Source organism: Mollisia scopiformis (assembly GCF_001500285.1).
Source record: "Mollisia scopiformis unplaced genomic scaffold LY89scaffold_10, whole genome shotgun sequence".
Taxonomy (NCBI): domain Eukaryota; kingdom Fungi; phylum Ascomycota; class Leotiomycetes; order Helotiales; family Mollisiaceae; genus Mollisia; species Mollisia scopiformis.
This window is the reverse complement of record NW_017263590.1, coordinates 164,365-189,092: the sequence shown is the minus strand read 5'-3', so window position 1 is coordinate 189,092 and position 24,728 is coordinate 164,365. Positions and strand designations below refer to the sequence as shown.

The following is a 24,728-nucleotide window of genomic DNA, read 5'->3' as shown; positions in this document are numbered from 1 at the left end:
AAGGAATTCATATCTTCAAGAGCATGAAGACAGAAGAGTCGAACTTTCAGCCTGAGCATCATTTGGCAGCTGGCCATGAGACAAATAGTGCAACATATCAGAGGAACAGTACCCGCGAACAAGAAAAGTCGAACAATGCCACCGAAAGTTCCAGAGTGGAGCCAAACGCGTCCATACTAGCTTCAGACTTCAAAGACAAATACACCGTCGACTGGGATGGACCCCACGATCCCACCTCTCCCCTAAACTGGTCCCTGACCAGAAAATGGGCAAACCTAGCCATCGTCTCATGTCTCGCTTTCCTAACGTATCATTTCCATCCCCATCCATCAAAATGCAAACACTAACCCCAACTCTCCAGACCCTTAGCCTCCTCAATGTTCGCCCCCAGCGTCCCCGTCGTCATGGCCAATTTCCACTCCACAAACACCGAGCTCGCCTCCTTCGTAGTATCCATCTTCGTCCTCGGCTTCGCTATTGGACCCATGTACGCCTCTTCCCCTCTCCCCTCTTCCCTTCTACAAGCACTCACAATTGTCCATCACAGTGTAGTAGGACCCTTGTCTGAACTCTACGGCCGGAAACCAATCTACATCACCAGCAACATCCTCTTTGTAATCTTCACCCTGCTCTGCGCCGAAGCCCGGACCCTGGGCATGTTATTTGCGTTCCGGTTCCTGGCCGGCTGTGCGGGCTCGACGCCCTTGACTGTAGGAGCGGGGTCCGTGGCGGATCTTATGGCTGCTAGTCAGCGTGGGAGGGCGATGGCTTTATTTTCGCTTGGGGCATTGCTGGGTCCTATTGTTGGTATGTAATAAGTCCAAGCGGTTTTTGAGATTAGGAAATGTGTTTGTTGATGAGAGACATTCAGGTCCGATTATTGGGGGTTTTGTGGCGGAGAGTATTGGGTGGAGGTGGATTTTTAGGGTTCAGACTATTGCTGTATATCTATCTCCTCCTTTCCACAACTTTTCATACAAACTGACCTCATGTTTCCAGGCGTTTTGTGTCACCATTCCCAGTTTATTCATGCATGAGACCTATGCACCGATCCTTTTGGAACGAAAAGCACGGCATCTTCGCGAGAAGAACAATGATCCGCTATTCAAATCCAAATACGCAAGTAAACTTTCCCACAAACTCGTCTTCCAACACGCCATTATCCGGCCCTTGAAACTCCTCTTCATGAGTCCCATCGTCGCGCTCATCTCGCTGCATCTCAGCACCATGTTCGGGTTACTGTACCTCCTCGTCACGACTTTTACGTATATCTTCGAAGACGTGTACGGATTCTCTACTTCCTCGGCCGGCCTCACCTTCCTAGGGATCGGTGTCGGGAATATTGTAGGAGTAATCATTCTGGGGCCTGCGATCGATAAGATATTCAACGCGTACGTGAAGAAGAGCAACGGGATCCAGAAACCGGAGTTCAGACTACCGGTCATGGCGTACACAGCTCTCTTCGTCCCGATTGGACTTTTCTGGTATGGGTGGACTGCGCGTTCTAGTATTCATTACATCGTGCCTGTTATCGGGTGTTCGTTCATCGGGTTCGGTATGATGGGGATCATGGTATGTTTCTCTGACCACACACGCACTCTAAGCTAACAAAATAACCTCTAAGTTGCCTGCGCAAAATTACCTCGTAGATGCATTCACGCTGTACTCAGCTTCCGCCATATCTGCGGCAACGATACTACGTTCCTTCTTTGGCGCGTTCCTGCCTCTGGCGGGGCAGCCGATGTACGATTCTCTCGGTGTGGGTTGGGGGAATAGTGTGTTGGGGTTTATTGCTATTGCTATGATTCCTATACCGTGGGCATTTTGGAAGTATGGGGAAGGGATTAGGATGAGATATCCGATCAATCTGGACTAAGGGTCTTTTCGAATCAGCTATTCAGACTTGCACAGTTATGAGAATGAAGCGAAAACCCAGTTGCTGTTGGCTAGCTGCCTCAACAAGCACTAGTTCTTTCATCTGCATATTCTTCGCTTCATCTGAGACGATTACTTAATTGTTCAAACAAGAGGTGCCGAATCATTGAGAATCATGCATTTGTCGAAGAAGCTTTATTTATAGAAGAGAGGAATACTTGGGCATGGATGAATGTGGATACTAGAGTTGTTTGAGATGTAGTCTGATATATACTCAACAACATACATGCATTTAGATCTCTCACCAACCGAGCTTGAAAAACTTCAAGGAATGTCCTCAGAATCTTAAATGGTCTAGTCCGTTCACTTGGGAAACTTCCCAGAGTCACTTCGGCCGAATTCGACTTCTGCCAGTGCTGTATGATCAAGCATCTGTTTGAACACAAAGCCAGTAGCTGTTATCGTCAGGGCGAGAATGTGGAACTCAGGAATCCACTCTAAATCACCAACGAAGGACACCAAACAAGAAAACAATTCAGGTTCGAAAACACTTTTCATTTGTATTATTCTTTGGCACCTCGAACAAATCATACAGTGATGTACCATCTAGAAGCGGAATCATCTGCCACTATGTCTCATGAACCGCATTATCATCTTCTGTGTGCCATATCTACCACCATTCAGTCATACTCGTACATTAAAAATCGTATAGCCATCTCCCCTTCTTACAAAGTCGGGTCGAGTAGGCGGAAATCAATTATCAGAATCGAAGGTATTGGTCGCAAATGTGTATGCGTGTCGTGGTATCATCGAAAAGGACAGACCGAATGCAAACATTATGCCGATTATGCTGTACGTGCCAATGCGGATCACCCATGCGCCATCGCTAGGTATCGAAATCAAAATGCTGGACAGAAAAGGAGAGACATCGCTTAAAGGAAGTAAGCAATGAAGAGACCGATGGCTGCTAAGCCGGCTCCCGCAGAGTTGGCCATGGCAGCTCCTGTGTAGGTGCTTGGAGATGCAGTGGTCGTTCCTGAAGGTCCCACTGGAGTGGCAGATCCGCTCTTGGTCGCAGTGCCGTTGCTAGCAGCAGTGGAAGAAGAGGGAGAACCAGTTCCGGTTGAGAGGGGATAAGTTGTGGCTGAGATCGGAGTGGTTGTCAGCACAACGGAAGAGGATGCCGACGCGGTGCTCTCTGGGCAGTATGTAGTTGTGAAGGTGATAGTTTCCGTGGTTCCACCAGTCGTGCAGATCGAGGTACCAGTGGAGGTAATTGTTACAGAGGTGCTGGGAGTTGTCGAGGCGCTGGGAGATGAGGTAATTGAAGAGGAGGAGAGGGAGACCGGGGAGCTTGTGGATGAGGAGACAACCGTGCTCAAGGTAGATGAGGCAGATTGAGTGGCACTTGGTGTGCAGTTGGGAAGAGTGAACGACTCGCCGCAGTTGCCAGAGCCGCATTCAACAATACAGCTAAAGTTCTGTCAATATAAATCTTGTATCAAGCAAAGGACAGTACTCACTTCTTGGCGCAAGCCGCATCTCCGCTGGTGGTGCTGGTCTCCCAACACTCAGCGCCTTCGAGACCGTACGGGAAGTAGCCAGAAAGGTTATCGTTGCAATTTCCAGCCTGGCCTGTACCGTTGACGCATCGAATGATGATGTTGCTTGAGAGGGACGAGCTGGCACAATAAGCACCATTGGGATTGCCGTAGCAGGTAATTTCGTCGGTGGTGGAGTTGCTTTGACGCGTTAGTAAAGATATAGAATCGCGTTGAAAGTCAATACGTACATGGTGAACTGCGCGCTCGCGAAAGCGGCAGAGAGGGCGATGAGGGTTGCAGTGTACTTCATTTTGACAGAGAGTTCGAGATTAAAAGCAGGAACGATAGTGGTGTTGGGTTACTGGAGTGATTGTTCTGGGAACGAAAGTGGTGTTGTTGTTTGGTGAACGACAGTGGGTTGAACTTGTTTGACTTTGATGGTTGTTTGTGTGTGGAGTGACGAAAGAGAGTTGAGGAAGGAAAGTTCTCGCCTTTATATCGAGTTGGTCGAGAGACATTGGGTGACTTCCCTTCCTGTCAAATTGGTAGCGTGACGATGAAGGCGGCACTAGCCTCCTCGTTTGTCCCTGCCTCGTGCAGGGGTCCATCACAATCGCTGTCCACTTCGCTGACTGGCTCAGCTGCAGGAAAAAAAGCTGTGGCTGAGCTGCATCGACCATTGGCAACACGAGCGCAAAATACCTGCGAAAGGGACCCAAGAACAACGTTGTATCGGCCCTCCCGTATGCTATGCTTAATTGTCTGTCATCCATCGGTTGGGCCTGAAAGAAGCTTGGCTTGACTCTATTTTGAGATTCCAATTCTCGTGATACATAGCTTCTCTTCTTCCCTTTTTCAATACTGCTCCGGATACTCACCGTCGTTATCCTGCGTCGGAGTCAGTCAGGACTGGAGCTATCGATATCTCATCCAGGGTCATTGTCATCATACGAGGATGAGGTTCACGATCTAGAGATCTCGCTTCCCGCAGAGTCGCATTCGACAAAGTACCGTCCCGTATGTTGTCATGATCAGGCAGATTTGGTGGTGTTGTCTGCATGAGGTGACAAGAGATCATGCTCATCGCTTGAGCGGAACATCGTGATGCGCCACACGTCTCCAGCCACTCGCGGGGTAACGGACAGTGGCGTGTTGTGAAATCATTACCGTGGAGCCGTAGTTCTACTTCATCTGTGCAATTCAATGCTCTCCTGTCTTCTATTTTCTATCACATAATTGTCTTGAACATCATCACTCATCTCATCGTGCGGATTCAGAAGAATCAACTGTTTTTCAACCTCCTCTTTCTCATTCGCCCACTCGCCCGTTCTCCCAACCCCCAGTTCCTCGGTTCCAGCCAACCTCACAGACCACCTCGTATTCCCCAAGACACCTGCTCACCAGCCCGCAAAAATGTACGATTCGACCATTAATTTTACCTTGGATACCATTTGCCCCTGGTAAGCCCTACTTTATCTTTCTGATATCGGGTTAGCGAAGCAGTATGGAAATATATTGACTGACCGGTGACTAAAGGACTTATTTGGCAAAGAAGAGGTTGGTACTCATTTGTGATTTCGCCGAAGAAAATGACTAACTCAGCTCGTTGCTTAGACTTGATGAAGGTAAGACTTCTATTTTTGGTTTCCAGAAAGATACATACTACGATGTTTCGTAGTCTCTATTTTTCAAAAAGACAGATATTTCACGTGACTGAGTGGCATCGAATAAGCGTTCGAACTTGGAGGCATCCCTTCAGAAATGTGCTTAATGCTTCCGAAAGCTTGACGGGCTGGTCTTTATCTATTCATTTCTCAGCATAACGAGGAATAAGCGTTTCCTGTAACAGACTCTCACGTGACATACTACTTTCATCTTGCTCTCACTAACACCCTTAGCCCTTAGAAGAGTCCGCTCAACCTCCGCCTCCGAAAAAGTAACCTTCACAATCCTCTACCAACCCTACCAACTCTACCCCGAAGCCACCCAAGAAGGCGAAGACAAATACGCCTGGTACAAGAAATCCAAATACGGGGACTCGGAAGAAAAAATGAAAATGTACACCACCCTAATGTCCGCGTACGGTGCCTCCGCCGGCATCGCCTACAAATTTGGCGGCACGGTCGCCAACACCTTACAAGCTCATCGAGTCGTCCAGTATTTCCAGGAGAGCAAAGGACCGGAGACAGCTGATAAATTGATTAATAGCTTGTACAGGCAGTATTTTGAGGAGGAGAGGCATCCGAGTTCGAGGGAGACGTTGATGAGAGCGTGTAGCGAGGCGGGGATTGAAGAAGAGGAGGCGAAGAGGGTGGTGGAGGATGAGGGGGAGGGGTTGGGGGAGACGAGGGGGAAGATTAGGGAGCAGGTTAGTAATGGGGTTGATAGTGTGCCGTTTGTGGTGGTCGAGGGGCGGAGGAGGGATTTGACAATTCAGGGAGCGAATGAGGTGGAGGATTATGTTAAGGCTTTGGAGCAGATTGTTAAGGAGAGTACGTAGATTTTGGGGGTGGGATGCTGAGAAATGGTCGTATTTTTTGCTTGGATACAGGCGCCAAGTGGCTGTGTTGAGTCTCTTGTGATTCACTCAGTCTCCTTTGTGCCTTTCTTGCAAATTCACCCAGCATCAATTCGAATCTCAGTTCACTCGATCCAGCAGAGCGTCAGATTCGAATATAATAAGCCACCTCATCAGTGCTCTTCAGAATGTGCTCTTCGGAATTTGTTTGGACATTCAGCACCAAGTTCCGAGTTGAGTGGTGTTCCGCGTTTTCCAGCCCCCGTCTCCCCAGATCTCGGCCAGAAATCTTCTCTCACAAATCCATCTCAAATTTATCCACCTTCCTTAACCCGAAGCTTTTTACTTCTAAAGGCAAGTATCATTGTAGTTGTTGTCAAGAAAACTCTTATTGTCAACATCTCCCATCACCAAAACCTCATTTTCGCGTATAAACCCCATCATTGACAACCACATGCACCGACCTTCAAATCCACCCGTGAGAGCTACTTTGAAGTCTTTTGTCGTGGGCCAGATTCAACTGTGCTCAAGGCGTCTCTGAGAAATCGCTGGCAGTGTCGACGTGTATTTCGTTGGTATACGGAGCTCTTGGCGTATCCGTAACGTTGAGAAAAGGTTTATTTTATACCTTTCTGGCCCAGAATTTAGTTGGAAAATTTTCAAGTGTGGTGGTGTGGTGGCTATTCACTTCTGTCCTTAAGGTGGGTTGAGTAAATGAGTGAATGGAATTTACTCAAGAGAGCTTGGCAAAGTGATTACAAGACAAGGCTTTGAGAGCGGTATATAAACCCCTCTTCCACCACTCAAGGACAAACCATATCTAAGTCTGGACCAGGAGTTAACAATCCAGGTGGTTTATGATAAGAAGACAATTGAAGAACTGAAACATAGCGCGGCGGCCCCGGATTCCATTTATTGGCTTGATTTTTGGGCTAAACTGACCTGGTAAGGTTTGATAAAGCTTCTTTTGGTCGGAGAGGGGCTGTTGTTGTCAACTGAATAGTGTTGTCAATAATATATTTATTTTTCTATAAGAATCATATATATTGACTAGAAGAGGAAAGGGGTTCAGCCATGTTTGGAGCTGGAGAGCTTGCAAGCTTGTCTTCTTCCAGCATCCATCCGTTTGTTCTGATCGTTCTGTGTGGCGGGAAGTGGTCTATTTTATACTTTTTTCCCTCCGTCAAGAAGTTTGTTGAGAAGAGGAGGTTGTGGTGAATCTGACTTCAGAATTGAAGGTGCGTGGTTGAGGGGGTGAATGAATGAATGAATTTATTTTAGTTGGCAGACCTTTGCACAGTGTAAGGCTGTGGTTGTGTGAGGGATATATAAATCCCTCTCTCTGTCTCCAACCTTTCTCAAAAACACAAATTGTTCCGAAATCCATCGATTCGTCCTCGTCGTTGCTTGGGCACGGTCGAATCGTAGCGTGGGCTGGGATTATATTTTTTGTTTGTCGAGTTAAGATAAACTGCTGGTGCCCATTACAATTTATTTACCGTTCGAGCGGGGTGGTTGTTGTTGTCAACTCCGAAGTGTTGTCAACAGAAACACAATTATTTTTTCCACCAAAAGAACGAGATGATTTTTGGTGACTTCCTTAGCTGGTACTCGAAGATGTCAGATGAAATATCAGGTGATCTGGCCCATTTTGGCCTAGTTCAGGGGTACCCTCCCCGACATGTATATATAGAGCACTTTCATCCATCATAAGTATCAATCTAGTCAATCTCTTCATCTGACAGAAGACAACCCGCTTTCAAGATTTTCAGTATTCGGACTTGTCGGCTCGACATAGGTGGTCTGGAGAACCGCCAATCATCATTGTACTCGTCTTGGAGACATGGTTGCGTTTATTTAGTCTAGACATCTTTATGTATATTAACTTATCTCGCTTTTGAGGAAACATTTTCGTGAGATTCGAGATTGCTTATTAAGAAAGTGAATTGAAAGTGGAATTGTTTGGAAGGTAGTGAATGTTTTTGGAGGCTTTCTTTCCCTTGATCTATTACCCACTTGCAAGTCGACGAGGATTGATTCGAAGCAAGTCGTTCACCTCTCTCATCCACACCCACAACTTTTGACAACAAAGCCAACTTAACAACAGAACTAACCTTCAAAACAAAAGTTAACCTGACAGCAAACCCAGCTTAATAACAACAACTTGTCCTTTAATTCTTCTACTGCTACAAAAGTTAATCGTTTGGAAGATAGGCAGATCCAAAGATATAAATTGTCTACACCCCATCTTTAGATCCGGGCCTGCGTCGTATACACCCAGAGCCCGGCTCACATCTGCATCAGAGTTTTTGTAGGCTCCACTGACTGAAGCGTTCTCAGCTGGAGCGCGAGCGCTGGTTATATAATCACTAGCGTTGCGCTAGTAAAAGCTCTCCTGTAAAGACCCCACTTCTTTCAATTCCTTGCAGTCCTGAAAAGTAATGCTGCTACTCGCCTAAAGAATTTGTTCTGTTGGCACTTAGTGCCGGTGTTGCTTGAGTAAAGATCAATTCATGTGAATATTCTAAAGAGGAGAGGGTAACGGCTGTGCGGAGGAAAGGGAAAGGCTGACAGTGAAACGAGAAATGACAACAGCGTGATTGAGTTGACAGTTGATGAGTGATGATTGAAGTACTTGTCCAAGTCTTGAAGAAGTGCAAAATAGTGACAGACCGAGAAAGAAGTTTGAAACAGGCAAAGATACACTCCATGCAAAAGCAACTTCCAAGATGTGAATCAAAGTGATACTAAGAAAACAAGAAAGTAGAAGTTTAGGTTTGATGGAGAGTTTATATACACATTAGAATCGGACGATCAGTGATTCAACGTCTTGTGTGCTTTGTTCTTGTAAAGAGTGAAGGTAGATATTCGAGACGGGAACTGCCCGGGGGCGGACGACAAGATCACGTTAAAATTCACCGTCGGAATTCGGCGGCCGTCCAGTGAATACCAAGGCTCTTTGAAAGCTTTCAGCGGTTGTTTGAAACGTGAATTTAATCTACAATCATATCCCGGACACTGTCTGAAAATCGAAGACAGAGGAAGGCAGGGTAGTCCTTCACATTCGGCAACACTAACGCCAAACAGTTAGCTTCAGCGAGACGGACTTTGCCCCTCCATCAGCTTTCATCACTCTGGCCAAGTATAAGGAATGAGAAAACTCCTCATGAATGATGGAATACTCGTACTTCCACTCCTCCATTCACAATGTTCTCATCGATTCTTCCCAGATCAAGAATCTTAGCATCCTATTCATTCAGAATGTTTTCCTATACCACCAATAGAGCAGCAAGCTCATTCCCTCATATCGTCAAGGTGTCTCCAGAAGAGAAGTCTTCTGGCTCCCTGAGCTGGAAGAATCTCGAGCTCGCCACTAGAGCTTTGCACCACGACGGTCTCGTCGTCCTTGAAAACGCCATCTCACACGCCAAACTCGATTTCTTGAACCAGAAAATGGTGCAAGATGCCCTGAAACTGCAGTCTGCAGGTGAAAATAGTCCTTATAACTATAACAAAGGGTATTCACCTCCCACAAAATCAGAGACGAAAGCTGACTCTGCACTCTGAAGAAACATCCAACAAGACCCTCCTATGATCCTTGAATTCTTCGATAAAGAGATCTTCCTCAATCCCTTGGCGACACAGGTCACATCCTCGGTTCTGGGCCCGAGACCAAGACTCTCGTTCATGTCTGGCAATAGCGCGTTGCCACCCACGCTTGACAGTCCGCCGCAAGCACAGCCTACGCATAGTGATGCCGATTTCGTGCATCCCTCTTCGCCTTTTGCTCTCGTTGTCAATGTGCCGTTGATTGATATGACACCTGAGAATGGGAGTACTGAGGTCTGGCTTGGGACGCATGTCGTTGGGAAGGAGGCGCAGGAGGGCGAGCATGGTGAGAGGGCGAGTGGGAGGATTAAGAGCGAGTTCTTGGAGAAGAGGAGAGAGGAACGACCGCCGAGTCAGCCGGTGGTGAAGAAGGGTAGTATTGTGGTGAGGGACCTGAGGTTGTGGCATGGTGGGATGCCGAATTATACGGGAGATGTGAGGGTCATGCTTGCGATGATCCATTTCGCTCCGTGGTATAGGAATGCGATGCAAATTAATTTTGCCGAGGAACTAGGTCCTGGGCTAGAGAGCTTTGGTAGGGATTTGCAGGTCCAGGGGAAGCTCATGCCTGAGAAGGATATTTTGGATAAGTACCTGAAGGGTGCATATGGCAACGCGTATGATTTCAATCAGCAGGAACGTCTTGATGTAGTCTTTTGAGTAGCTTCGTCGACACAATTGAATATAGCTTCATTTGCAATTGGAAGATGGACCGGCCTCATTTCGTCAAGTGTTCGTGACGGTCGTCAATGATTTGTCTATTTCTGCCCAATGTTCTTGCAGATCTTCGATTATGGGAGCAACAGGCCACCCAGTAGGCTTGCTGAACTCATTTAGCATACGCAGCAATCCATGTCGGTGTATTGTTTCGGTCAAGTATCGACCACCTATGTATGGTTAGCGAAGTGACTTCTCCTAGGAAAGAACGAAGCTTTGCTTACAGAACGCAAGAGGTCCAAATGCGTTGACTCTCGCAGATACATCGTCGTTGGTGTATGCTAAACCACAGATTTGGAGAGCATGGAAGACGACACGCTCGCGGTTTTGATCTGCCTGGAATGGTATGGATGAGGTGGAAGACGAATGGCAGGACGATAGAAGAATTTCCGTCACAGAATAGTATTGTTCGGAAGCAACTGAAACATCAATATCAACAATCCAGCTAGAAAACTCAGGAGATGAACTTACCATGCCAAGGTTGAAGGAACCATATCGACGGAAACACATTTCCAGGCTTTGGAGCAGCCGAGAAAGGTCGGAAAGAAACGGGTAAGTTTTGACGCCAAGACGAGACCTCACCTACGATCTCATCCCAGGGCTCTCTCCGATTCGTTGAATCTTCAGTACTAGCATCGGCGAAACAAAGATTGATCGTCTTCGCTAGGATGAAAGTGATGGCATTCGCACATTTGTCATCTGACATGGCCGGCTCAGGAATGAAATGAAATCCGGCACTGAACCGTACCGGTCTTCGAGATTCGAGTGCCACTGTAATTTCTTCGCGGAGATAGTTCCAGGTCCCTGCTTGAGCGAGACCTTGAATGGTCAAGTCGATTGGTCGATTCGTGGCAAATGAATACGCTCCAAGCAAATGGTCTTGATGTCGTCTCATATCGCCTTGATCGTATCAGCTAGTTCATGATATATGAGGGAAGAGAAGGTACCATTCAAGATCTCATATGATCTCAGAAGACATGTAGCTGCGAGGAAATCTTCTTGGCTCTCGGGAGAGCTATCATTCAAAGCATCTAGAAGTTCTTCGACGCAGGAAGCGTGATAGACACAGCCGAAGTGCTGGAGGTTTCCTGTTGTTCTATTCATATGACATGCCGAGAATGCTATGAGAGCTTTGAATACAACGGAATTGTTCAAAGCACGCAATGGAACTAATATTGAGAACAATCTTTGAGCATCGTTGAGATCGTACCAAGGTGCTAGAACATCAATGTAGTGACGAAATAGAGTAGCGAGTGTAGGATCTTCTAGAGCAATAGATGGTGGGTGAGAGACAGTTGATTGAGCTCTTCGTAGGTCTGGCTCATCGCGAGGCGCTTCTGGCGTTGGATGCTTTTCTTGGCGTTCGAAAAGAGAACCTATGAAATGTGTCAGGACTTTGTAACTTGTCAATATTTCAGTGTAGGATAACGCACTCTGCAGTTCTGGGTTGGTGGTATGAATGATGAATTTCGAAGTCACTTCACGTGATTTTGTACACTGTCGTTTTGATCTGAGGCAGTTCTGACACTTTGGCAATGTTCCATCACCTAGTAGTCTTATCAGACGATACATAAATCATTCTCAAGATCTTGGTCGAGCTCACATCTGATCTTACGTTGGCGGCAGGTCGTGCTGAGGAGTCGTCAGTTGACTCTCGTTGACATCGGAATTGCAGACGAACCAGGCTGTATAGACAGTCAATGGAATGATTTTCTAGTGTACGCTAGACTCTTACAGTTCTCGGGTACAGGCCTGGGCATCTTGATGAGATCGTATTGAGGCGGAAGATACACGATGTAGAAACTTCATAATGGGGGTGAAGACGACGTCGGCAAGCGATTAAGCTACTTCTTTACCACGTGATCCTACCACAACTAGGTACCTATTAGATGCCATTTAGGTAGGGTTTCATCGCCAGTCGTTTTGAGACAAGTTGTTCAGCAATACCAAGTGGTCTGAGTGTGCTATGTTCACGGAATCATCGAAAGAGACACTTCGCTATCACATTACTTTCCATTAGACGAGATAACTCTTTCTTGAACATCATGTATAGCCCACTTATACTACCCCCTGATCTCTTGAACAATATTATCTTATATTCCAATTTCTATTCTACGGTACTGTATTGTACTGTACTGTACACATAAGTCATACACCTCAACATTTGTCAAGCGGCAACCTTGCCAACTCCAACGGCAACCCAGCCAACCACCTATAATACATACTCGTCGAGATCTTCATCCCCTCCCCACACGCCTTACACTCACACCTAAATCCCCAATTCTCCCCCTCCTTCCTCCTCGCTCTCGTAGTCCCAATATTATGGAAATACGACTGCGTAACCTCCTCTCCCTTCTTGATCCTTTGAACAACTCTAACCTCAATATTCCCCTTCTTCGAAATACTCCAACACGCATTCGGCAAGCACGAATGATTAAAATGGGAAGCGTTGTAGAAGATCGCAGTCCCATTGCCATACGCAAACGCATTGCTATTCCAAACCTTCGTGTCAGCATCCTCATGGCAATCTCCTGGGTGTCCACAACGACAATGCCCGCTCAGGGTGTCGAACTTTGCTTTCTCGGAAGGGGTCAAGGAACCATATGCTTCTTGCTCGTCCTCGATTTCGTCTACTTCTGTGTAGCAGAGAGGTGTCTCTTCGAGGATCAACGTCCCGGGCTCGAGAGCCTTTTTGGCAAACATGCCGTAGCGGATGCCGGGGTGGGGATGGGTTTTCCGTTCCACGAAGTCGTTGGGGGACATGCATGCGGCTGCGCGTGCATTGCGGGCTGCGCTGCGGAGGTTGGATGACGGTGACATTTTTGATGGGAAGTCTGTGGGTTGAAGATTGAAGTTTGAGATGTGGTGGTAAATAATGTGAGTTTGAACGAAGGAGAGTTTCTTGCTGTCTTTGTAACTCGATTTAATGAGGAACTCTTTGCGGCTTGTACGCATTGTTTGAAGGTCTGGAAGACTGGAGAGCATGCTGCCATAACAAAGGATGTCTCGGAAGTCGATATAGCATGAAGTGAGGACAATAGGGTAAGATACTTCTAGTCCTAACTAAGCCTTTCCGAGATAATAAGTATTGGACTCTGAAAAAGTGTCTTAATCTCAAGTTCTAATAAAGTTGCTTCTGTAAATCAAGTTTACAGTAGGAGGAAGAATTCAATGTGGGTTAAGGTAATGAACGCCATTGAGAGCACTGGTTCACTTGCTGTGTAGATTGACCTCTAGCGATGAAGAGAAGGTACCAATGAAAGGTTTAATCAGACACTAAATGCAAAACAAAAGGAAGACTGTAGAAAGTTGAATGCAAGTAATTCTATTTCATGTTTAAGTGCAACGCCAATAAATGCTCTAACTATGCAGCGACTTCCGCTTCATAGGCAGGATAGTCGGTGTATCCCTTTGTGGGTGGATCAGCGCCATAGAATGTTGTTCGGTCATACTTATTCAGCGGCAATCCTTCAGCCAATCTCTTTGGCAGATCTGGGTTGGCAATGAATAGTCGACCCATAACAATCGCATCTGCATCACCAGAAGCTATCTTCGTCTCCATGTTGTCTCTGTCAAAGTTACCTGCAGCAAGGAACTTGACTCCTCCTTTGGCCAGGATCCGTTGGAATGGAACAAGCGAGTTGATTCCAGCTTTGGCGGTGACCTCTGCTTCAACACCCTCGGTTGGATCTTTGGAGTAGGCTGCCAATGCATCCATCTTTCCTTGCTCATCCAGAACTTCGTCGAATCGTGGCTCGACCATGTGTACGTATGCCATTTGGTTCTCGCTAGGGAGAGTCGCGATTTGATTGCAGAGGTATGCCCAGTGTACGTTGGGGTTTGAATCTTTGGTATCTTGGAAGTAATTGTATGGGGAAAGCCGAATGCCAACTTTGTCTGCTCCAATAGCTGAGGTCACGGACTTGATCACTTCTAACGGAAATCTGCATCTGTTCTCAACCGATCCGCCGTATGCATCGGTTCGTTTGTTGACGTTGTCGTGGAGGAATTGCTCGAGGAGGTATCCGTTTGCGCTAGGCGAAACAGTTAGTGAAAAGTCTTCGAGAGACTCCTTTTGTCTAGGACGTACCCGTGAATCTCAACTCCATCGAAACCAGCCTCAATGCACTTCTTAGCCGCCGCTCCAAAGTCTTTTACAATTTCTTGGATCTCCTCGACAGTCATCGGTCTTGGTGGATCAGCAGCATAATCAGTCCCATCGACCGCATTACCCTTGATTGGAATGTCTGAAGAGCTGACTGTTTGCTTGCCACCTAGAAGCTTCGAGGAACTCGCTCTACCAACATGCCAGATTTGGCAGTAGATGAAGCCTCCCTTTGCGTGTACAGCATCAGTGACCCGCTTCCATCCTGCAATTTGAGCTGGTGTGAAAACACCTGGAATGCCTGGATATCCAGAAGCCTACTGTCGTGTCAATTTTGAACCCTTTCAAGGTTGCAGATCTCCAACATACCAGAAGACTAATGTTGGTAGCTTCAGTCAGTTGCAGACCGCCCTTGTTTGCTCTCTGCGAGTAATACTCCACTGCAATATCTCCAGGTCCCCATACTCCCTCAGACTCCTTCACACCTCTCATCCGAGTCAACGGCGCTTGAATGATTCTATGATTCAGCTTCAACGAGCCCAGTTGAACAGGAGTGAAGATAGCAGTATCTGCGAGAGGCTTGAAACCCGAAGGAGAGAGTCTGGACGGCATGATTGATGTGAGAGGTTGAAAGAGCGACAGAAGGACTGGCCACGAAAAGTTTTCTCACAATTACTTACTAGATATTGTTGGAGGATAGAAGAGGACTTGCAATGCAGAATTGCAAGACTTCTGACCACGATTCGGCTTGAATCGTTGGGCCATGGTTTTTCCGATGGCGGTCAGGCAATCCCATTCCTGGAGTGTGCCATGCGTCTAGCTTTGTCCAGTACGAAGCAAAGATACGCATCGAGTCTCGTTGGCCTTGCAGCGGACCTCCATGTTTGTGTTATGCATTGGTGGTTGCGACACAAAGTGGAGGTTATCACGGAAATTTCAAGAATGGGGGTGGAGTCCAGGGCTTTCAGGGGCTCTTATTAGGGATTAGCAGCACTAACCAGCTTGGCCGTAGTGGTTCGCTTAGCGGCCGACATCTTCTTTGCTCTTTACTACCCCACTTCCCACTCTTACTTAGGTATTGCTAGCTCTATAGCGGCTTGATACGGTGCTTTGTGTTACCAATCGGAACACATCTGATATCATTTACCGTCTCCAAGATTCAAGGTTACAAACATTCCCGAATCTGATCTGACTAAGTCGCTTGGGAGGGGCTCCAAAGACCGGATCATCGAGAAGTTGGTACCTGTGTTATGCTCTCTCCCATGCTGCTGTTTATTCAAGATGGAGCTAACATCAAATATCCAGTCTGTATTCAAGAGGAGTACCTTGGACTTCTACCTCAATGGTACCAAAATAGAGCTGCGAGAGCCACATCCTCAGTGGACCCTCCTTGATTTCATCAGATCTCAACATGGCCTCAAGGGCACGAAGCTGGGATGCGGAGAAGGCGGATGCGGTGCTTGTACGGTTGTCTTACAGACTCTGGACAGAGGGAAAGTAAAGCATCTGGCAGTTAATGCTTGTTTGTTTCCCCTCATCGGTGGTAAGTTCTGACACGTGATTGACCTTCTTCGTATTCAGAATGCTGATGGGTTATAGTGATTGGTAAACATGTTATTACAGTTGAAGGCTTGGGGAATATTGACAACCCTCATCCTTTGCAGGAGCGGATGGCAAAACTCCACGGCTCACAGTAAGTCCACGTGATGGCGGGTATTGGTAGCTTTCCTGGGTATTGATGTTGATTATGCTCAGATGTGGCTTCTGTACTCCGGGAATAGTAATGTCTCTATATGCTCTCATAAGAAACTCTTATGACCCAGTGTCAAAGAAATTCAACTTGTCTGAGAATGACATTGAGATGGAAGGTCATCTAGACGGGAATTTGTGTAAGTCAAATCCGGAGAAGTATATGGTAAGACTTGAGCTAACAGGTTCACTCAGGCAGATGCACGGGATATAAGCCGGTGCTAGAAGCCGCAAAGACTGTAACCAGCTCCGTTCTTTATTCCCTCTCCTCGCTCTCTTTCACAAGTGCCACGTTTGGAGTCCCCAACGATGTTCATCCCTCTCCCGAAGATTCGGCTCTTGTTCATTGTATGAAAGCAAGCACTAACTTTCTCAAGTTCGTTACTCAGGATCTAAAAGGACAAATTGCAATCCCTGATGGCATCGACGTTGAGCTTGAACCACATGAAAGCAGTTCAGACTGGCACTACCGATCAGAGAGCAATCTTAATGCTCCCATAGTAAGTAATGTGTCCTGCGGACGGCCGGGTGGATGTTGTAGAGACCCTCCAAAGACAAAAGAGAAGGATTCATCATCCGACGAGTCTTCAAAATTATCAGATGCGTCATCTGAGGTTGAGACCACATCGGAAAGCTCGGTTCCCGACGATAACGAGAATGAAATACCTATTGATGGAGCATCGTATGGAAAGCCCATGAAATCGAGGGAGAAAGACCCGGCCAATGGAACGACAGTCGTTGGGACAAAAGCCACTTCTGGGCTTGATGCACCACCTCCGAAGACCAAAGAAGGTTATCCGCAGATCACATTCATCCCTTATTCGCCAGACACAGAGCTTATATTCCCGCCTGCGTTGAAAAAGTATCAACATCAAGCATTACTATTTGGCAATGAGACACATGTATGGCTTCGCCCAGTCACGATGGAGCAGCTTCTTTTGATTAAGGACGCCTACCCTGAAGCGAAGATGGTTGGTGGAGCTAGCGAAGTCCAGGTCGAGATTCGGTTCAAGAACTCCTCATTCCCTATTTCAGTCTATGTCAACGACGTCGAAGAGCTTCGTGGTCTGGAAAACAATTATGATGTTATCGAGAATTTAGACTCCATAATAGAAGTTATTCTTGGTGCTAACGCATCGCTAACCGAGGTGGAGAGGATATGTAAAGATCTGTCTCTCAAACTTGGAAAGAGAGGAACTGTACTGGAAGCTGCTCGAAAGCAGCTGCGATATTTTGCTGGGCGACAAATTCGCAATGTTGCTTCACTTGCAGGCAACATTGCCACCGCTTCCCCAATTTCGGATATGAACCCAGTTCTACTGGCTGCTGGAGCTACATTGACTGCTCAAAGCAAGGCTAACGGAAAGATGACATTACCCATGTCGACTTTCTTCACTGCGTACCGAAAGACCACACTGCCTCCAGACGCAGTAATCACCCATATCCACATTCCGCTTCCAGCTCCGGGGGTAAAGGAGATCACTAAAGCATACAAGCAAGCGAAGCGAAAAGACGACGATATTGCTATTGTGACAGCTGCGTTTAGAGTCAGAATCGACGACGAGGGCCTGGTCTCCGACGTCTCTTTGGCATATGGTGGTATGGCACCCAAAACAATAGAAGCTAGGGCCACAATAGAGGTTCTGAAGGGGCGAAAATGGCACAGCTCAGCCACACTTCAAGGAACCATGAGCTCACTTGCCCAAGAGTTTAATCTCAAATTTGGTGTTCCTGGAGGAATGGCAACCTACAGAAGAACGTTAGCCATGTCTATGTTCTTCCGATTCTGGCATGAGACAATAGCAGGCTTTGGATTGGGCAAAGTCGATCCCAGTCTCGTACAGGAGATTCATCGTAGCATCTCCACAGGCCATCGGGACAATTACAATCCACATGAGCAGCGAGTAGTTGGCAAACAGGTCCCTCATCTCTCGGCGTTGAAGCAAAACACCGGCGAAGCGCAGTACATTGACGATATGCCAAAAGCAGACCGAGAGCTCTATGGTGCGATGGTTTTGTCAAGTCGAGCGCACGCCAAGTTGGTAGAGGTTGATTGGTCGCCTGCTCTCGGTCCTGGACTTGCCGTTGGATACGTGGACAAGCATGATATTGCTCCAGAAGCGAATCTTTGGGGATCTGTGGTGAAGGATGAACCATTCTTTGCTGATGGAGAAGTGTTCTCACATGGTCAGCCGATCGGATTGGTATTTGCGGAAACTGCTCTTCAAGCTCAAGCTGCTGCCCGAGCTGTGAAAGTTGTGTATGAGGATTTGCCTACCATACTTACCATTGATGAGGCCATCCAGGCGAAAAGCTTTTTCAAGCATGGGAAAATTCTCAAGAAGGGAATTGCACTTGAAGACAGGATGGACGATGTCTGGTCAAAGTGTGATCAAGTGTTTGAAGGGACGACGAGAATGGGCGGGCAAGAACATTTCTACCTTGAGACAAACTCAGCATTGGTAATCCCGAATAGAGAAGAGAAATCCTTCGAAGTGTGGTCATCAACACAGAACACGTAAGTCTCTTTCTCCCATTTTCCCATTCTCCTGGACCCACTAACACATTTAAACAGGATGGAAACCCAAGAATTCGTTGCGCAAGTTACCGGCGTGCCAAGCAATCGAGTCAACGCTAGAGTAAAACGTCTAGGAGGTGCATTTGGCGGCAAAGAATCACGGAGTGTCCAACTTGCATGTCTCCTTGCTGTGGCAGCAAAGAAATCGAATCGACCAATTCGCTGCATGCTGAATCGAGACGACGATATGATGACATCAGGACAGCGACATCCAGTGCAAGCCCGCTGGAAAGTAGGTGTGAAGAAGGACGGCACACTTATTGCCCTCGAAGCTGATGTGTACGATAATGCTGGATACTCGCAAGATATGTCTGGAGCTGTGATGGACAGATGTTGCACGCATTTGGAGAATTGCTACGAGATTCCACATGTGCTTATTAGAGGACATGTCTGCAAAACAAACACGCACAGTAACACCGCATTCAGAGGCTTCGGTGGACCACAGGCTATGTTCATTACGGAAAGCTTTATGTCTGCTGTCGCCGAAGGATTAGATATCCCCATTGATGACTTAAGGTGGAAGAACCTTTACAAAGAGGGACAACTTACGCCCTTCTTACAGAAGATCGACGAAGATTGGCATGTCCCAATGCTGCTAGAGCAGGTCAGAAAAGAGGTCAACTACGACGCTCGCATAGCAGCAATTGAGAAGTTCAATTCAGAGAACATATGGAAGAAGCGGGGCATCTCCATGATCCCAACCAAATTCGGCTTGAGTTTCGCAACAGCTCTGCATCTAAATCAAGCTGGAGCTAGTGTCAAAATCTATGCAGATGGTTCCATCTTGCTACACCATGGAGGAACTGAAATGGGACAAGGACTATACACGAAAATGTGCCAAGTAGCAGCCCAAGAACTCAACGTTCCTCTCGATGCTATCTTCACCCAGGATACTACGACCTATCAAATTGCTAATGCCTCGCCAACGGCTGCATCATCAGGCAGCGATCTTAATGGAATGGCTGTCAAAGATGCTTGTGATCAACTGAATGAGCGCTTAAAGCCACTCAGAGAGAAATATGGCCAAGATGCACCAATGAAGACTCTCGCTCATGCAGCATATCTCGAGCGAGTGAACCTTGCTGCTAACGGTTTCTGGAAAATGCCAAAGATTGGATATGTCTGGGGCAATTACGATGCTAAAACCGTGAAGCCTATGTATTATTACTTCACTCAGGTATGTTCCCACATCACATCTTAAGTAGCTTTCTAATAGAATGCACAGGGAGTAGCCGTCTCAGAAGTCGAACTCGACGTCCTAACAGGAGACCACACCGTCCTCCGCACCGATATAAAAATGGACATCGGCCGTAGCATCAACCCCGCCATCGACTACGGCCAAATCGAAGGCGCCTTCGTGCAAGGCCAAGGTCTATTCACCATGGAAGAAACGCTCTGGACCCGAGACGGGCAACTCGCTACCCGTGGACCAGGCACCTACAAGATTCCCGGCTTCAGCGACATCCCCCAAGAATTCAACGTTAGTTTCTTGCAGGGAGTCAGTTGGCATCATTTGAGAAGTATTCAGAGTAGTAAAGGAGTGGGTGAGCCGCCGCTTTTCCTGGGGGCTACGGTGCTGTTTGCGTTGAGGGAGGCGGTTAAGAGTGCGAGGAGGGATAATGGGGTTGAGGAGCCGTTGGTTTTGGATAGTCCGGCGACGGCGGAGAGGTTGAGGTTAGCGATTGGAGATGAGATCTTGAAGAAGGGGATGGTTGTTCCGGAAGAGGGAGAGACGAACTTTTTTGTTGCTGTTGCGTGAGGGGGTGTGCCAGCCATGTTGGATATGTTATGTGAGGCTTTGTATTCCAAGACTGCCACCAAATAGCCACTTCAAATTGGAAAGTGCAAAGCGTTCCGCCACAAAATCATTTCCATATTCCTCCTACACAGCAAAGAGGTTTGTCTGGTTGATCACTCTAACTATCAACAGTACTGCAAGTCTATCTATCTCCAGCGCAAACACTCATTTTGACGTCTCTGACCTCTTTGCCCTGTGAATATCACCTCAACCACCCCTCGCCTCGGCCCGCTTCATCTGATCCCCTATCACACGGCATACTCAACACGGCAATCCTCGCCTCCCGACACCATTTACGTTCCTGGCAAGCAACCTTGATTTCTTTTGAATCTTTCCTGCCTACATCCTCCTCACATCACTTTTCTTGTCCTTTGATTTCGATCCTTGAGTAGTGACGGCTTTCTCTCCCTCTCTGTCAAATTCGGGTTTCATCCTCTTCCTCCTCCTCCTCCTGCTTCTGCTTCTGCTTCTCCTCTCCTTATTCAATTCTTTCCAACTCCCCTCATAAACCCTCCCTCACACCATCAATCCCCCATCTACCTCTTCACTCCACCCGGCCCGTCCACCCCACTAACCTTACCATCCAAGATACCCGAAAACGAAAGAAAAGCGAGAAAGTCAAAGCACATTCTAACTTCCCGCACAGACGTCTCTTGTCCGTGCACCACCCTCCCTCGCCTCCCTTCTTCCTTCTCTCGCGTGCCCTTTTCCCCTCTCACGTCATGTAGATGTCCTGTGCGATTTGGGATTTACGATGCGGCTCGGAACATCGAATGGTTTAGCTTGGGGGATTGTTTTTTCTGGTTTTCTGTCTTAGGTATGGAGGTTTGGACGAGGGAGGTTGAGGGGGATGTGAGGTAAGGTGAGTTGTGGTTTTGAACACTTCCCCAGGAGACAGTAGACTTTGTGTGTTTGTGTAAGGAGTAAACTCTATCCCATCTCTCGTTCACTCATGCATTCAATAACAAACAAGTAGTTCGTAAATTCCCCCTCCGTCCCTCCGTCCTCCTCACCTTTTTCTCATTAATATATACCCTCCCCCTCCACGCGCTCATCCCATCCCATCTCCTCCCCAGTCCCTGCCTCCCAAAAATCATGCATAACACAACAACCCAAATGTAACCTCGAGGCTGAGCCCCCTTCAAGAAGAAAAGGCTGAATGCCCTAATACGACGCTGTGGCTTGTCGCGTTTCGGACCTACCCGGCTTTACGGTATGGGATAAGCTTGATTTGGAGGGAGCGTCGCAAGGCAGATTTCTTTGGGATTTCGGGATTTTGGGGTTCTGGAAGGGTGTTCGTTAGAGGGGGATGAATGGGGATTTGGAAGTTGGGAGTTTCGTAGTTTCTTTTGCTGTTTTGAAATCAACGTGTATCACACAAAATAAACAAAGATAGCAGTGCTGTATGTAGGATGTTGAATTGTTCAATTCTATAGACATGCAACAGCTTGCTATGTGGATTCGGCGGCCGTGGTATTCAAGCCCATCCATCCAACCACCCATCCTCATCTAGAGATCCTCCTCTTCCACCAAATCCAAGAGGAGACAGATCGCCACCACACAAACAACAAGATTAGCCCAATCAATTCTTGAGAATGGACGCCGCTGTAACTTAAACAAGAACAAATTTCTGCAAAAGACGCCACCATGATCGACTCGAGAGAGGTAAAAACAAGAAGAGGAAAAAAGGCCGAAATGCTGTAAATGCGCGGATAGAACATTAGAATTCCTCCCATTTGCGCAGGCGCTCCGAGAAACAGAAATGCTTCAATCATGTACATGGATGGGGTTCGGAGGACAATAGGTACTGGAATTGATTTGTGTATTCTTCGTTGAAGGGTATCTGGTGTGTGAGGGAAAATAGGCTTCGTGGAGGTCGTCATGGCGTTTTGAATTATAGAGGTCTTCAGATCGAAGTCAGCGGCCGTGTATGGAAAAGGTTTTCCCATCCGGCCAACCATTCAGTTCTGGAGAGAACTCTCGAGAGCTTCGTGATATCGGATTTTCAAAGATAGAAAATGTGGGAGAGATCTCGAGATCTTCAATGATATCGGATGCCTCTCCTGGAAAAGTGAGACAGAGATAATGTGCTCACAAAATCAACTTTTGCAGGTTCTTCTGGATGATCATATCCTGGACCGAAGCCATCGTGACCTTGAGCAAATCCGTGTCGGTAGCATTCGTGAAATGCGAATACACTTCTCGACCTGGACTTCGGTTCAATGCCACGAATTTATCCATGAAGTATTTGCTGGTCTGTTGCGCGTCCTTGGTATCACCCTGGAAATCGGAGAAACCAAATTTTGTAATCGGGCTATGTGCAACCTTGGCCTTGAAAAGATCCATCTTGTTCAAGAAGAGAATAAGCGCCGAGTTCTTGAACCAATGAGAGTTTGCAATTGACTCCCACAGCATAAGAGCTTCCTGCATTTGATTCTGCAAAAGTTAGCATCTCCACCTGAAATCCTCTCCAACAGCACTCACCCCATCTTTATCCTCTGCTAAGCATTGGTCATAACCACTGATTGCGACCAAGAACATTAATGCATTAACATTTTCGAAGCAATGAATCCACTTTTTTCTCTCCGATCTTTGCCCACCCACATCAAACATTCTGTATTGTAAAGAGCCGAGATCGAAGACAGTCTCGGTAATGCCGGTGGTACGAAGTCGTGCGCGAAGAACGTCCTGGTCGGTGGGGATGAATTCCTTGCTAAATAATCGATCAAGGTCAATGAAGAAGCTGTTTTGTTTCGTCAGCAATCTGTAACCATTCGCAGACAGCAGGAGGCATACTAGCTCAGATTATCGTGCAGCGCAAATTCGTTGCCTCTCTCGATAGCTCTTTGAATTCCTGGGTCTTTCCACATGTCCTTGAAAGCTCGTAGATATTCGGTGGGGATGGGTTCGTACGGTCGAAGGTCTTTCTCTTGCATGATTACAGGAAGATGTACCTGCTGCCGATGTTAATACAACTCCTGATCTGTAGACGACTGGCACACGTACGGTTGTATTATCGTACTCAAACCCGATATTGAATTCCTCCATCGCATCGATACACATCCGTAGACCGTCGAGGATATTGTTGAAGATGATGACCCGCCATTCCTCCTTCTCGTTCTTGGTGAAGCCATCCTTTGTGTAGATCAATCGCATCTGCTTCAGGATCGTCGATTTCCCGCTCTCTCCAGCTCCTGCATTCCGCCATCGTAGTTAGCTATGATCGACGATATTTGCGATGTGGTTGGCGGGTTGGATTTGGATGGCTTACCCAATAGCAAGAGCTTGACTATCTTCTGCATCTGCTTCTCGTCCCGGTGGATGAGAGCATCGATCTCCCGGCTCCTCTTCGCCTCACTGTCGTCCCTACCACCGAAACACATCTTGGATATTGGCGCAATGATGAATATGGGGTGTGGTCGAGGATTGGTGTTGCATCTGCGCCGCAGCAGCGGGGACGGAAGTAGTTGGTGGTGGTGGGTTCTGGAAAGTTGAGTTTGTATCCGGAGGTCGAAGTGTGTATCAAGAAGAAAGGTTGCATGCAAGCATAAAGGGGATTTTGTCCTATGCTTGTCAGCACGCAGTCTTGTTAGAGGGTCTGCAGCGCACTGACTCTGCAGTCGTTGGACCACGTCCAGAACGGAGAACTATGATGAGGCTGGGATTAGCAGCAAATGGCCGATGAAGGATCAGTGGAGACTGCCAGAAGAAGTGTCGATTATGGTTGTTTCTGGTATGAAGGAAGCTCGAGTCAGGCTCTGGCCGTAGGGTTGACGAGAGGGTTTGTTCGGTGGTGGAATGAGTAGTGGAGTTCTTCGAGGAGAGAGCCGGGTTTGCAGACTTTGGTCAGGGGAAGGATCGTAAGGATGAAGAACTGTCGTTGCCGAAGCCAGTAAAATTTACGGAGCCACCAGTGGCCCTGGTTCTCGTGTATTGAAAGAGTCGCAGCAATTGCGTGGAAAGCGACGGGGAAGGCCGTGGGGTGGAACAATAATAGTGTACAGTAGCAATTATCCAGGCCACAAGGCCGATATTAACCTACCAGGTAAATTGAGGCAGCACGAAAAGCGAGCGAGATGACGAGCAGCAACAATAACGGCGAGGGGTGTTTCGGTATGGGAATGGGGGGAGCTTGGCGTGCCACGGCCACGGCGAGAAGGATATAATTGCAGGGCAATAAGCTCCCAACGAACGGTAGTGCCGGAGAGTCGAGTCAGAAAGGCAAGAACTACAGA

At 47.3% G+C, this 24,728-nt stretch overlaps 8 protein-coding genes across 8 annotated transcripts; 4 read left to right on the top strand and 4 right to left on the bottom strand.

Moving 5' to 3' along the window:
- Positions 1–23: 23 nt before the first annotated feature.
- Positions 24–1,876, top strand: LY89DRAFT_696420 (putative MFS multidrug transporter; the record flags this gene model as incomplete). The annotated part of the gene is made up of 7 exons (XM_018216837.1): positions 24–108; positions 157–307; positions 362–487; positions 548–807; positions 872–942; positions 1,000–1,572; positions 1,625–1,876. 7 exons carry the CDS (start codon positions 24–26, stop codon positions 1,874–1,876), a joined length of 1,518 nt encoding a protein of 505 aa, XP_018072269.1.
- Positions 1,877–2,807: 931 nt separating this feature from the next.
- LY89DRAFT_732622 (uncharacterized protein) lies at positions 2,808–3,729 on the bottom strand (the record flags this gene model as incomplete). Its single annotated transcript, XM_018219705.1, has 3 exons — positions 2,808–3,348; positions 3,399–3,617; positions 3,668–3,729. 3 exons carry the CDS (start codon positions 3,727–3,729, stop codon positions 2,808–2,810), a joined length of 822 nt encoding a protein of 273 aa, XP_018072268.1.
- Positions 3,730–4,832: 1,103 nt separating this feature from the next.
- On the top strand, positions 4,833–5,919 carry LY89DRAFT_732621 (thioredoxin-like protein; the record flags this gene model as incomplete). The annotated part of the gene is made up of 4 exons (XM_018219704.1): positions 4,833–4,879; positions 4,956–4,976; positions 5,034–5,044; positions 5,318–5,919. 4 exons carry the CDS (start codon positions 4,833–4,835, stop codon positions 5,917–5,919), a joined length of 681 nt encoding a protein of 226 aa, XP_018072267.1.
- A 1,756-nt stretch (positions 5,920–7,675) lies between these two features.
- On the top strand, positions 7,676–10,206 carry LY89DRAFT_706584 (phytanoyl-CoA dioxygenase family protein; the record flags this gene model as incomplete). Its single annotated transcript, XM_018217537.1, has 3 exons — positions 7,676–7,797; positions 9,231–9,455; positions 9,507–10,206. The coding sequence occupies exons 1-3, from the start codon at positions 7,781–7,783 to the stop codon at positions 10,204–10,206; spliced, it is 942 nt and encodes a 313-aa protein (XP_018072266.1). The 5' UTR covers positions 7,676–7,780.
- A 33-nt stretch (positions 10,207–10,239) lies between these two features.
- LY89DRAFT_30609 (uncharacterized protein) lies at positions 10,240–12,060 on the bottom strand. The gene is made up of 8 exons (XM_018206598.1): positions 11,999–12,060; positions 11,945–11,948; positions 11,867–11,895; positions 11,697–11,810; positions 11,211–11,639; positions 10,735–11,163; positions 10,488–10,682; positions 10,240–10,433 (listed from the first exon to the last, which is right to left on the bottom strand). The coding sequence occupies exons 1-8, from the start codon at positions 12,021–12,023 to the stop codon at positions 10,273–10,275; spliced, it is 1,386 nt and encodes a 461-aa protein (XP_018072265.1). The 5' UTR covers positions 12,024–12,060; the 3' UTR covers positions 10,240–10,272.
- Positions 12,061–13,506: 1,446 nt separating this feature from the next.
- LY89DRAFT_781040 (12-oxophytodienoate reductase 1) lies at positions 13,507–15,196 on the bottom strand. Its single transcript, XM_018222442.1, has 3 exons — positions 14,738–15,196; positions 14,354–14,685; positions 13,507–14,297 (listed from the first exon to the last, which is right to left on the bottom strand). Exons 1-3 carry the CDS (start codon positions 14,978–14,980, stop codon positions 13,628–13,630), a joined length of 1,245 nt encoding a protein of 414 aa, XP_018072264.1. The 5' UTR covers positions 14,981–15,196; the 3' UTR covers positions 13,507–13,627.
- Positions 15,197–15,546: 350 nt separating this feature from the next.
- On the top strand, positions 15,547–20,576 carry LY89DRAFT_706582 (xanthine dehydrogenase-like protein). The gene is made up of 7 exons (XM_018217536.1): positions 15,547–15,911; positions 15,968–16,061; positions 16,124–16,257; positions 16,313–16,356; positions 16,495–18,635; positions 18,693–19,872; positions 19,921–20,576. The coding sequence occupies exons 1-7, from the start codon at positions 15,650–15,652 to the stop codon at positions 20,452–20,454; spliced, it is 4,389 nt and encodes a 1,462-aa protein (XP_018072263.1). The 5' UTR covers positions 15,547–15,649; the 3' UTR covers positions 20,455–20,576.
- Positions 20,577–22,584: 2,008 nt separating this feature from the next.
- On the bottom strand, positions 22,585–23,876 carry LY89DRAFT_583800 (G protein alpha subunit; the record flags this gene model as incomplete). The annotated part of the gene is made up of 5 exons (XM_018209231.1): positions 22,585–22,929; positions 22,978–23,236; positions 23,290–23,447; positions 23,500–23,687; positions 23,765–23,876. 5 exons carry the CDS (start codon positions 23,874–23,876, stop codon positions 22,585–22,587), a joined length of 1,062 nt encoding a protein of 353 aa, XP_018072262.1.
- Between the last annotated feature and the right edge of the window lie 852 nt (positions 23,877–24,728).

What these genes read in the sequence shown, in the direction of transcription:
- LY89DRAFT_781040 (XM_018222442.1), bottom strand. Translation starts at nt 14,980, where the DNA reads ATGCCGTCCAGACTCTCTCCTTCGGGTTTCAAGCCTCTCGCAGATACT. An exon ending in CTACCAACATTAGTCTTCTG is followed by an intron (nt 14,686 to 14,737) that starts GTATGTTGGAGA and finishes ACACGACAGTAG; the next exon opens with GCTTCTGGATATCCAGGCAT. An exon ending in GATGGAGTTGAGATTCACGG is followed by an intron (nt 14,298 to 14,353) that starts GTACGTCCTAGA and finishes TGTTTCGCCTAG; the next exon opens with CGCAAACGGATACCTCCTCG.
- LY89DRAFT_30609 (XM_018206598.1), bottom strand. Translation starts at nt 12,023, where the DNA reads ATGCCCAGGCCTGTACCCGAGAACT. An exon ending in CCGCCAACGTAAGATCAGAT is followed by an intron (nt 11,811 to 11,866) that starts GTGAGCTCGACC and finishes TAAGACTACTAG; the next exon opens with GTGATGGAACATTGCCAAAG. An exon ending in ATCATATGAGATCTTGAATG is followed by an intron (nt 11,164 to 11,210) that starts GTACCTTCTCTT and finishes GATACGATCAAG; the next exon opens with GCGATATGAGACGACATCAA.
- LY89DRAFT_706582 (XM_018217536.1), top strand. Translation starts at nt 15,650, where the DNA reads ATGGAGCTAACATCAAATATCCAGTCTGTATTCAAGAGGAGTACCTTG. An exon ending in TGCTAGAAGCCGCAAAGACT is followed by an intron (nt 16,357 to 16,494) that starts GTAACCAGCTCC and finishes AACTTTCTCAAG; the next exon opens with TTCGTTACTCAGGATCTAAA. An exon ending in TGTATTATTACTTCACTCAG is followed by an intron (nt 19,873 to 19,920) that starts GTATGTTCCCAC and finishes TAGAATGCACAG; the next exon opens with GGAGTAGCCGTCTCAGAAGT.